This window comes from Anolis sagrei, chromosome 2 (genome assembly GCF_037176765.1).
Source record: "Anolis sagrei isolate rAnoSag1 chromosome 2, rAnoSag1.mat, whole genome shotgun sequence".
NCBI classification, from domain to species: Eukaryota; Metazoa; Chordata; class Lepidosauria; order Squamata; family Dactyloidae; genus Anolis; species Anolis sagrei.
The window spans coordinates 241639956-241652463 of record NC_090022.1 but is presented as its reverse complement, the minus strand read 5'-3'; the positions used below and the strand labels follow the sequence as shown (position 1 = coordinate 241652463).

General features: G+C 37.4%; 1 protein-coding gene across 4 annotated transcripts in view; it reads left to right on the top strand.

Annotated features, from left to right (window-relative positions):
* Nucleotides 1–5583, top strand: part of DMXL1 (Dmx like 1) — an 83135-nt gene extending 77552 nt beyond the window's left edge. For all 4 annotated transcript variants that reach the window (XM_060761943.2, XM_060761945.2, XM_060761941.2 and 1 more), the window contains 5 exons: nucleotides 235–327; nucleotides 839–930; nucleotides 2095–2147; nucleotides 2732–2949; nucleotides 3775–5583. In XM_060761943.2, the coding sequence (XP_060617926.2) occupies nucleotides 235–327; nucleotides 839–930; nucleotides 2095–2147; nucleotides 2732–2949; nucleotides 3775–3999 (681 nt within the window). In that variant the 3' untranslated portion in view covers nucleotides 4000–5583. The remainder of the gene's footprint in view (nucleotides 1–234; nucleotides 328–838; nucleotides 931–2094; nucleotides 2148–2731; nucleotides 2950–3774) is intronic.
* Nucleotides 5584–12508: the final 6925 nt, after the last annotated feature.

Genomic DNA, 12508 nt, shown 5'->3' with positions numbered 1-12508 from the left:
TTATATGAATCTACACACTGACTATATAATGCAGTTTCAAATTGCTTTATATGGCAGTGTAGAAGGAGGCAAATTTCAGCTGTTCATTCAGAGAGGAAAAGGTAGTCTGAAGCTGCCACAAATTTGTCGATGGGGGTTTCCTTGATCTCCAACATAATAGTACAAATATGAATCTATTCTGGTATATGCAATTAGATTTTTTAAATAAAATATCTTGTGTCATTTAATTTTCAGTTTGGAATTGTTGATGGGGACGGACATATAAGTCTATATCAAACAAGCTGGAAACATTGCCTACAGAATGGAAGCACACCCAAGCCATACCTGGTAAGCCAGTTCTTTTGTTTTTCAGAATGACATTTTATTTTACCACTACCATGGCATGCATGTATACTTTAATTTTATAGCCTGCTCATATTATCAAATGAGTATGGTTTCTTCCAACACTATGCATAATATTTTTCGTTTCCTAAACTTCTGCTGGTGTTTTGATATACTTGGGGAAAACAGAAAAATAAGTCAGTTACAAGTGTTCCATTTATCTTCAACTATAATAAAAGAGTCTCAAATAGAGAGTTGCCGTGGATGAGGCATTAGGCTATTCTTTTCCAAATAGTTTAACCCATGTCAAATGGCAAATTACTTCTAAACTGAAAGGGCTTTCAGAAGAGGCTGAAATAAAATCACCAGTATGTTTCAACAGTACTTTTAAATACTGACTACTCCTGGGACTGAAATTAATATAAAATAACTTCTACATGATAACTGACAATAAGGAAATTATTGTGTAAAATTAAATCCTTGCCTACCTTTTCTTCTTGTCCATTTCAATTTTCAGACTTGGCAGTGCCATAACAAAACAGCCAGTGATTTTGTTTTCATCAGCTCCTCTTCTTTGATAGCTACGGCTGGGCAGTCTACTGACAACAGGTACTAAAATGTTTTTCTAGGCCAAAAATAGTAAACCAGAAAAGAACGAAAAATTACTGATTACTTTGTGCTGCATGAAGCAGTGGATTTGGACAAACAATAAATCCATATCTGTGTCCATGTGGTAAGGTGATAATGTTCTGTACTGAACTGTAAGTTACCATATATAAAGGCAACATTACCCGTATTGCACATGTGTCAAAATCTGGCCTGCCGTGTTATTTTATGTGGCCCTCCGTGTGCTGAACTACAACTCTTCCCCATCATTAGACATCATGACTAGAGCTGGCGGGAGTTTTGATACAGTAACATCTGGAAGCCTGCAGATAGTTCTGTTTAGTAAGGTTAGTGGAGTTAAAAATTTAGATACAAGGCTTGTTTATAGAATGTCTATTTCCCAACCTCAGAGCCACAAGTGCTATTTGGTTGCAGTTCCCAGTATCACTAGTCTGTATGGCAGTTAATCAAAAGTGATGGGAGTTGTCTGGGAACCCAAGCTGAGTAAAAAGTAAAGAGTACTAATCAGTATGTAAAAAATGGATTGAACAGCCCTTTGAAGGCAAACATATATCTGATGTTGGCCTCAGTGAAAATGAGCCTGACACCCCTGCCTTATGAAATTATCATAATAGGTGTAGCTCATTATGGCGACTGTGGCTCATCTTAAAAAGGCACACATTTACTGTTGCAGAGAAGGGGATGCCTTGTTTTCAGTTTTTATTGTTATATTTTCATTGGACTAGTATAGTGCAGAATCACATCTGGTTTTGAGAAGTTTGTTAACTATTGGTAAGTGATGTGTTGTGAATAACCATGGCATATAGAGTGCAAGATTTATGGATCTTGGTTGCTTGAAGAGAGAAGTATCCATGAGAAAGCTTTTTCAAGAACCTGAAAACTGAACTTGCAAACAGTCTGCTGAGTAGGGTAGGCCAGTAGTTGGTTTCAAATGGATTAGAGGACTAAAGTCATCCCTCTAGTCTTAAGATATGTGTTTCTCAGACACAGCTATTCATATTAACCATACAGAAGAGGAGTTTTGTCATGCTTACACAATTATTTACAATTCATTATGTTAATAATAATTGGACTAGAAAATGTAAAGCTAATGGTATAGCAAGTGGATAAACACAAAATTGGTTATTGTCATCTCTCATTTTATAGAAATATCTGTCTGTGGGATACTCTGGTTGCACCAACAAGCAGCTTAGTACATGGTAAGCATAAATATATATATTATTTTATTTAAAACTACAGTAGAGTCTCACTTATCCAACCATTGTTCATCCAATGTTCTGTGTTATCCAACACATTCTGCCTCCCGCCCAGATCCACAGTTGTTTCAATATATTGTGATGTTTTGGTGCTAAATGTGTAAATACAGTAATTAATACATAACATTACTGTGTATTGAACTGCTTTTTCTGTCCATTTGTTGTAAAACATGATGTTTTGGTGCTTAATTTGTAAAATCACAACATAATTCGACGTTTAATAGGCTTTTCCATAATCCCTCCTTATTATCCAACATTTTGCTGGCCCCTTTATGTAGGATAAGCGAGACTCTACTGTATGTGCAAATTGGTTTGAAATGTTGGAGTCATAAAAATGAGATGTGATTCATAATAGGAAAAGTGAGAACAAGGATAATTTTTCATGGAGGTTTACTCCATAGCTAGCAAATCACCCAGTTGTGTATATTTTTGATAAACATTATTGTTGTTATTCTTGTTGATATTATTTATACTCTGCTTTTTCTCTCAAAGTGGCTTAGTTTAACATTGAAATCTTTGGATTTCAGCTTTTACCTGCCACGATACTGGAGCAACCGTCTTGGCATATGCCCCCAAACACCAGCTGTTAATATCAGGTGGCAGAAAAGGCTATACCTGTTTAATAGATCTTCGCCAAAAGCAGCAACGGCAGTTTTTTCAAAGTCATGATTCTCCAGTTAAAGCAATTGCAGTGGATCCGACAGAAGAATATTTTGTTACAGGATCTGCAGAAGGAAACATAAAGGTAATACAATAATATCAGTTCTGCTTAACCACAGACCACCTACTACAATGCAGTTTGAGCCCTGCCACATACACAATGGAGGACCTCCTTATAGCAACGCCAGAGGCACTCCAAGTGGCCAGCTACTGTTCAAAGGACATTGAATAGAATTCTAAGTTTTTAAACTTTGTGTTTTCTCAAATACATCACAATTGTACCCTTGGTTAGCTCCTGACACAATAAATAAATAAAAATAAATAGTTCTGTTATACTTTGATAGTAATTTCTTCCATATTTTTGTGAACACTTATCATATGTGTGAGTCTGGTGGTTTTGTGTGACATACACACAAAATTATAGATTTTAAGTGGCATGCATTCATTCTAAAATATTAGTACTGGTTTTCTTTTTGCGTCGAATATAGCTTTTGGATAAAGAACACAATGAAATTTTTAAAATGCAATACTAATAGTAATACAGGCAGTCCCTGAGTTACAAATATCCAACTCTTTGTTTCCACAACAATCAATTTTTTTAAAATCCTATTATTTCAGGGACGGATAATGAGGGGAAATTTTCTGTCCAGAGGCAGACAACTAAACAAAAACCACAGGAGTGTTAACCCTATTTTATCCAAAGATAAATAGCTAGATAGATATTGATTGTCGGAGTTACACTTTAAAAATGTACCTGTTCTGACATACATACAAATTCAATTCAAAAATAAACCTCCATAACCTATCTTGTTCATAACTTGGGAACTACTTGTATAAGATGAATAGTGTTGCCTTTATTTCTCCAGAAAATAAAACCAGAATAACTGACTGATTTTATCTCTGATTTTAGGTCTGGAGTCTGTCCAACTTCAGTCTTCTTCACACTTTCATCAATGAGCATTCCCGGCAATCCATTTTCAGAAACCTTGGAACAGGTGTCATGCAGATTGAGACTGGACCAGCTAATCACATATTTTCATGCGGAGCTGATGGGACAGTGAAGATGAGAATCTTGCCTGACCGATTTAACTCATTCAGTGACATGTTGAAAACTGATGTGAAATTCATGCTCTAAAAGGGTTGTCCTATACTGGAAAATAGTTTAAAGATGGCTAACAGATGTAAAAGAGACTGTACAGTAGCACTACAATAACATTTTCTGATGTTTATATTTATTTCTTGGAGCTTTAGTCCTTGATGCACTGATGCCTTAAAGATGATTAAGTTCCCCCTGATTTTTGCCTAAAAACGATCTTACACAAGTCAGTAAATATTTATATTATGTATATTGCTGAAGTGTTATGTGCTCTTCATTTGTCATACAAACACATGCCATGTAGGTAAGCCAGGTCTTTTTCATTTCTTCTCTAAAGACCATTCCACAAGGAAGCCTTACAATGCCACCCCATCCTTCCCTCTAACCGAATAAACAGAGCTGCTTGTTGCCAAATTTATATTTCTAGCTAGCTATGGAAACATGTGTGCTTAAGCAGATATTCATGCTGCTTTAGGACCTGCTATAGGAAAAGAGTCAAACAGGTGAACCACCATTCAGACCTGATTCCTGGGATCTAAGTTGATCATGGGTGCAATTTGAACTCTGTTTACAGTGTGAAAACCTGGTGGATAGATTTTTATCTTGGAAATTTCCATGTTTGCATGGCTGCTATCAGGATAGCAGTCTTTTCTTTAAACTGAAATATAAACAGAGTATATATTTTTAACTGAGCCCTGTTTAAACAAATATGCAAATATTGTGTAATTAGTCCCCTCATCAAACTGTTTTAAGAGTATATTAAAAGTTTAATACATGGAGCATTACTGTCGTCAGAACTAATTATAGGAATGTGTTGCATAGAATACTTAATAAGAATAGTGAGAATCCATTTGCAAAATTCTGTAAATTAAATCCAATGGCCATTCCGCTGGCGGAACTGATTCTGTCGGTGGAACTGAGAAGTGTTGCTCCCTACTCTTCTCCCCACAGATTTCACTCAACACACCTTCTTGGGATCATGGGATGCAGAAGGCTATGGAGGTGGGGAGGTAGAGAAGGATCTCCTCAAGCACACTGCTGGATTTCACTCCGTTTGTTTGAAGTATCTCTAAATAACAGGAAGTTCACAAATACTATTGTTTACTCTTTCCGATGAATATGTTTTGATTGAGTCCAAAGATACTGGTTTCTTCCAGCACTCAGAATCAGCTTTTAGCTTTGTAATTGCCTTTCTGAAGCAAACAAATTTGGGGGGGAAATGTTGCAAAAGAAAGTTAATATTCTAACGTATGAATCTATTGTAGATTTATAATGGAAAGAAATCCGAGTATATTGAAGTAAGAGTGTAAAGTTTCATTTTGCCAAAATGTATAAAAGGTATATAGTTAAGTATTTTGACCAAAACATAAAAATACACAAAGCCTTCAACATTTTCTACGTGCTAAACTAGTCTGTGTAATGTAACTACTTTGAGTTACTTATTTACTTTAGAAGGGTAGAATGCTTGAAAATATATACATTAGATAAGAGACCGGTTACTCAAATACAAATGATATACTTTTTGCTAAAATATTTTGTGAAAAACGATCAATACAATTTCATGTAAACCAAATCTGTCTGGGAATGGTTGCTGTAAATAAAAAAAATGAAGGGCTTGTATAATGGGTTTTTGTAATATTCTCAGGATACTTGTTTTAAAAAATTGAATATGAGTTTAAATGTAATCTTAGTAGGTTTATCTACAAACAGTTGTTAGAGGGGTGGCTTTTAAATACCAATCAGAATTTAAGTTTATGCAATAACACATATATTGATTGTAGCTATGAAAGACATTTTGAAGAACTTGTGAAGCTGTTTGATGGTGATTTAAAAAGCACTTTCCCTTTACATTACATGCATATTCATTCTAATTTACAGTCTCAGTGACAGGAGCAGAATGTTGACTTGGTGAAAATGGTTCTGACATGTTTAGAGTTGCTCTGCATGTCTTTAGCCATCTTTCTGGAAGGCACATTTAATAACACGAAACTAAGACATTCTGAATGTTTTGGGAATTTTAGGAAGCCACATGGTCACTTCGAAGACATGAACAATGTGGTTATATTTAAATGGCAGTGAACAGCCTGCAGATAAGCTGACTGCTGGTTTTAATATTGGGGCCATATTATTTGTACATATATTTAAAGCACTGATTCTGTAAATATTGTTATCCCATCTAAATTTTAAAAACCAGTGTTGGTAGATGTAGTTTTTAAGACAGAAATCCTAATTTATCCATTGCTGTGTTTTATATTTAAACGTAACACAGCAAATTTTGCAGCTCAGTCACTTTTATATTATTTTAATATATTTTAAAGACATTCAAGAAAAACATATTTTGAGAGGTACTATATAGTCATTTTTGACCTTTCACCTTACATTTGTCAAGTTCTCAAATCTATATAAAATTCTGTGTTTCTATTAGAAAAACGGGTGAGTGTTTTTCATGAGGAATGCTCCTAATTTTTTTCTAACATCTTGTATTCATTACCTACCTTCAACACTCTAATAAACAATTCTGTCAGAGGTTCATGGTTTGAAAATGCCATTGTTACTATAGGCGCTAAGTGAAGACATCTTCTTTATGAAGTTCATTTCAAAGATAATAATTTAAGAAGTTCACCTTTACTCTGGTCAATATCTGAAGCAGAAATTTACATTATCATGCTGTGTTTCAGGTTCATGAACTCTTTTTTTTCCCCCTTCTTTTCCTTGATGGACTAATGGGAAAGCTTTCCACCTTGAATGTTATAGTAAACTTGCAAAGCTATTTAGTGGGATTTATACCTGCTAAAATTTATGGGAAGGTCAGACTACTGAGCACTTAAACATTGCATCCTTCGGCAGTGAGGTGGCTCATGTTACACTAAAGGAAACCCCATACACTAAGTTTCGAATAACAGCCACAACTTTTATGGGTTATAGCTGAAAGGCTGCCTTGACATAAAGGGCATATATAAAAACATTCAGAACACAAAAGTTAAAAATATAATTATGGGGTTGTTGTAGTTTTTTTTTTTCAGGCTATATGGCCATGTTCTAGAGGCATTCTCTCCTGACGTTTCGCCTGCATCTATGGCAAGAATCCTCAGAGTTTGTGAGTTATGTTGGAACTAGGAAAATTGGGTTTATTTATCTGTGGTATGTCCATGGTGGGAGAAAGAACTCTTGCCTGATGGAGTTATTCACATCACCCACCACTGCACCTCTAGAAAATTATTACAGATCACATTGGCTCACATCCACAGTGTGGAATGTTCCCAGTCATGTTTTGACATCTGCGTAGGCATTTTCCCAGTCTTAAGCTAAAGCTACATCCCCACTGATAAACACATGCAAATATGTCTGGCTTCCTATATTATATCCTATATACATTGTAAGTCATACTTGGTTATCTTCGTACTGTAAATGTCTAGGCCTCAAAGATGACAACAAATATACCTGACTTATAACAACCATATGCTCTAGTACCTTGCCCATGAATGAAATGTTAGAACCTGGCCAATAGTTGCCCAATTTTATTTATTTATTTATTTATTTGGAACAATTCTATCCCATCCTTCTCAACCTCTGAAGAAGGACTCAGGACGGCTACCAACAGGCACTATTAAATGCCAATACAATATAATAACATAGCATTGAATACAATTAGCATTAATTAAAACAGTCATAAATATACATTAAAACAGTTCAATGGGATCTAGGGGCTAACTTGCCAGCAGTTGCCTTAAAAATGTCTCTTTTAGGAATTATGGAATCTGCTTTGTTTTAGTGAATTATTGACACTCCTAGCACCCATTCAGCTAATCAGTCACTTTTTTGATGTGAATGGGAGGAAAGATCTAACACATATGTATGTAATACTGTATGTAAGAATGCTGTCCACATCCTCAATCCATTCAAATTGTTTTTACTGCATTTACTACCCTGGAAAGCCCTTAAATTGTTCAATTGGACCAACTATGCTAACATTCTAACCAGCATTTCACTTGTTTCATGCTGCCAGCTTTTTGAGGAACCAGAATGCTAGTTTGGCTCCACTACATGAGATGAGATACTTAGGAGTGATCATGCCCACTGGCCTGGACATTTCCCAAGTCCACAGGGTAGCCAAGCCTTCAACAGAATTGCCTAATTAAGGGAGCAGGAAACTTCTCTAAAGTGATAAATCCATACTGATCCATAAGCCTTGTGAGGCAGACCGTCTGCAGCGGTTCTGAGTCCCAGTTCTTCTAAACTTCTGCAGATAGTGATCTGTCCAAGAGAACAGCTACAAACCAGTCGATTTATCCTCAGATTAGTATTACCCCATCCAGCATAGAAAGCAAGGTCCAGAGAATATCCAGTGGCATGAAAAGTACCAGGGATGGACCCATGTTCAAAAACGGGCAAATATATGATAATGTCCAAACAGAGAGATCTGGATGAATGTTGGACTAGGACCCTAGGAGACCCAAGGGTTCAAATTCCTGCTTGACCATGTAAACTCCCTGGATCATTCTCTCTTTTTCAGAGGAGGTGATGACAAATCTTCTCTGAAAATACCTTGCCCAAAAATCCATGGTAAGATTGTCTTAACTAAAAGTTGACTCTAAGGCACACAATAACAACAAACTATAATATGATTGGCTCAATGCTTCCACCACTTACACACTAAAGACAAGACCCGATTAGAGGGGGCATCTCTAGCAGGCAACTAATTCTAAGTAATGCTATCTACTACAGAGAGAGCACATTTCAGATGGATTAATATCATTGAATAAACCACATAAATTAGTTTACAAGACATGAGCAAGACTGTTGATTGGCTCTTGAAGGTCTCATTCACAATCAGTGCCAACTTGGCAACATATAATGATAGTAAAAGCCTAGCTGCCATGGATTATTGTAGACAAAATAACATAGGTGGAATGTCTTGAAAGGGCATATGTACTTTTAAGAAGGTTAACGGTTTTCCCCTGACATTAAGTCCATCCATGTCCGACTCAGGGAATTGGTGCTCATCTCCATTTCTAAGCTGAAGAGACGGCATTTTCTGTAGACACCTCCAAGGCCATGTGGCCAGCATGACTGCATGGAGCACCGCTACCTTCCCGCCAGAGCAGTACCTTTTGATCTACTCACATTTGCATATTTTCAAACTGCTAGGTTGGAAGAAGCTGGGGCTAACAGCGGGAGCTCACCCCGCTCCCCGGATTCGAACCTGTGACCTTTCGGTCAGCAAGTTCAGCAGCTCAGCGCTTTAATCTACTGTGCCACTGGGGGCTCCTGCTTTTGTGAAATACCTGGCAAAATAGAGTCAGTCACTGTCAAGAGGCTACATATTAACTTCACCAGAAAGGCCTTTCACTCAATCAAGATCAACAAAATAACAACAACAACAAATAAGGTGGACTGAACTCTTGAAACAGATGTTAAGGGCAATGCATAATTCCTCTAAATAAGCCATTACCTTGACCAACCTGCAAATTAAGCTTTTGTTTGTCCTCTAGTGAACAACCACTGAATGAAACATGCAAGATATGTAAGTTAAGGGACATTTTGACTATGACATAATTTTCACCACTTGAGAGAGCACTCCTTCTAAACATATGGCAAGTTTATTATCTAGCTCAGGGGTCCTCAAACTAAGGCCCGGGGGCCGGATACGGCCCTCCAAGGTCATTTACCCGGCCCTCGCTCAGAGTCAACCTAAGTCTGAAATGACTTGAAAGCACACAACAACAACAACAACAATCCTATCTCATCAGCCAAAAGCAGGCCCACACTTCCTATTGAAATACTAACAAGTTTATATTTGGTAAAATTGTTCTTCATTTTCATTATTTTGTTTTTAAGTGTTTTCTGCACAGATAAGATATGTGCAGTGTGCATAGGAATTCATTCATGTTTTTTTTTCAAATTATAATCCAGACCTCCAACAGTATGAGGGACTGTGACCTGGCCCTCTGTTTAAAAAGTTTGTGGACCCCTGATCTAGCTTATCCATGGTTGGATTAAACCCATTGATAAAGACTTGGGCATAGCAGGCTAACCTGGGATGTTTAGCTCATTGAAGTAATGGCCAAAGGCAGTATGTCTTATAGAAGTAGCATTCCAACATTGTGCCACCGTGGAATCAATACATTCAAAGGAGATGGAATACATGTTCAGAACACCAATTTCTACAAGCCACAAAGAAGTTACATTTCCTAAATTTCATTTCTTTTCTTTTTTTTTAAAAAAAACTTCTATTATGTTGGGCAATTTCCAAGTAAACGTGTTACACACTTCAGAGAACTTGTCTGCCTGCAAATTCAGTATTACAATTTGTCTCTGCAGTTCAGGCCTCCCCTTATGAAACTTTAAAAAAAAACTTACCAGGGAATCTGCAGTCTTTATAGTTTTTTACATGGTGCATGTGAGGAAATTGTACACATCTAAGCATTCTATTAGCACAATGTGGTGCATTTATGCAGTACAACCACCCATTTTACTCAAGAAGTGGCTGCCTGAGGCAGGTTAGGAACTAATAAAAAACAGCTGCCTTGAGTGGTATCATTAAAAGAAAATGTGATCAGTTGTTGTTTCCAAAGACCAAGCCATGCTTTCATCCTCAAAACTCATCAAGCCATGTGAATATACATTATTGACATCTGAATTAAAAGTGCAAAAAGGGCAGCTTTTAAGCAACCAAACCCTCTCTGCTCAGCAATTTCATTTTTGTCTCAGCATATACACTTCTTGTTGCAATAGTTGGGATTGTTTATCTCATAAGGACCAAAGAGTGAATTCAGTTTTGCAGAAATTTTAGAAAGTCCCATTCCAGGGATAGATGGGGTCAAACAAAAAAGCCACTGCCAGAAGGGACTGTTTCATCTATGCTGATAATGCCATCACTGCTCAAGAATGAGACCCAAATAGAATATTTTGTGTTTAAATCCTAAGCTTTAAAAATACTTTTTTTTTAAAAATTAGAGTCCGGAAGCCATCAAAATATTGTGGTATAAAGGGCATGTGGGGAACACCAGAGGGCTACATAAGCATCCCAGGATGCAGTCACATTGCTCCACATCGACAGGACTCGAGATGGCTTGCAAGCAAGCCCGTAGCCAGGATTTTGTTTCTGGGGGGGGGGGGGGGCTGAGTTTGGTTCGGGGGAGGCTGAGTCTGAGTGAAAGACTTTTGTATCGTTACCCCAATGCCCCCATGCATATGGGATATATTGAGCATGGTGATCAGATCATGATATGAATAAACATAACAGTCTAAATAATGTACCAGTAAGGCCTTCTCGCAGACCACCATGAGAATTTCTGGGGGGGGGGGGATGAAGCCCCCCAAGAACCCCCCCCCCCCCCCGGCTACATGCCTGCTTGCACGTTAAAACAAATACACTGTAGCTAAAGCAAAAGGTTAATATTAATACAGGTTTGGAGGTTCAAAGCTTCTGCTTTAATCTTTTCTAATATACATAGTCAGAAAAGTAATCTAGAAGTGCTAGTTACATAGTTCTTATTTACTCAGCATTTGTGCCATAGTACAAATATTTAGCATCTTCACATTATTGACTATCTTGTGCTCATCAAATTGGAACCATGCCAAGTATATTCATTACCAGGTTGTAACATAACAATATGTGGGGGAAAAATCAAGAGGAGTGAATATACAAGGTGCATTAAAGACCTCACATCTGAGACCTTGTCTCCTCATCTGGAACAGACTGTCCTCACATGCCATTCACTTTATGTTTCACTTCTCTCTAGTCCCCCCACCACCCCAATCGTCTTTGCAGAGCTAATTAAATAGATGTTATTCTGCTGTAGTATACCTCCAGATGCTGTACTAGTGCCATACTGCTCCAAGTTTTGTAGTAAAAGGTAAAGGTTTCCCCTTAACATTGAGTCTAGTTGTGTCCGACTCTGGGGAGTGGTGCTCATCTCCATTTCTAAGTGGAAGAGCCAGTGTTGTCTGTAGACACCGCCAAGGTCACGTGGCCAGCATGGCTGCATGGAGTGCTGTTTCTTCCTGTCTGAGCAGTACCTATTGATCTACTCACATTTGCATGTTTTTGAATTGCTAGGTTGTCAGAAGCTGGCCTAACAGCGGGAGTTCACCCTGCTCCTCGGATTTGAACCTCTGACTTTTTGGTTAGCAGCTCAGCGGTTTAACCCACTGTGCCACCAGGGGGACCTGGTAAATTAAATTAAATGTAGTAAATGATATTAAATTATTTTATTACTTAGCTACACTCTCATAGTTAATTCCACATTTAGAGAATCCAGTTCTTTTATTTCCCGTTAATGCACCCACTTTCAGCTGTTGTGCAACTTCATTCTAGGTTAAAGTTATGCTCCACCTTTCCACACATTATGTTTCTCCTTTAAAATAGCAAAACTTCAGAACACATCCTGAAAGCCCTTTTCAAAGTGTCAAAAAAGTACATACAAAGCTCATTGTGAAATTCTTTTTCTAGCAGCTTCTGTGTCAAAAAGAACCAGACAAAAGCATGATGTCTTCATCATGTAGCCTTCTTGGATTTCCACATTTCTGTTTCCCAAGGAAATCT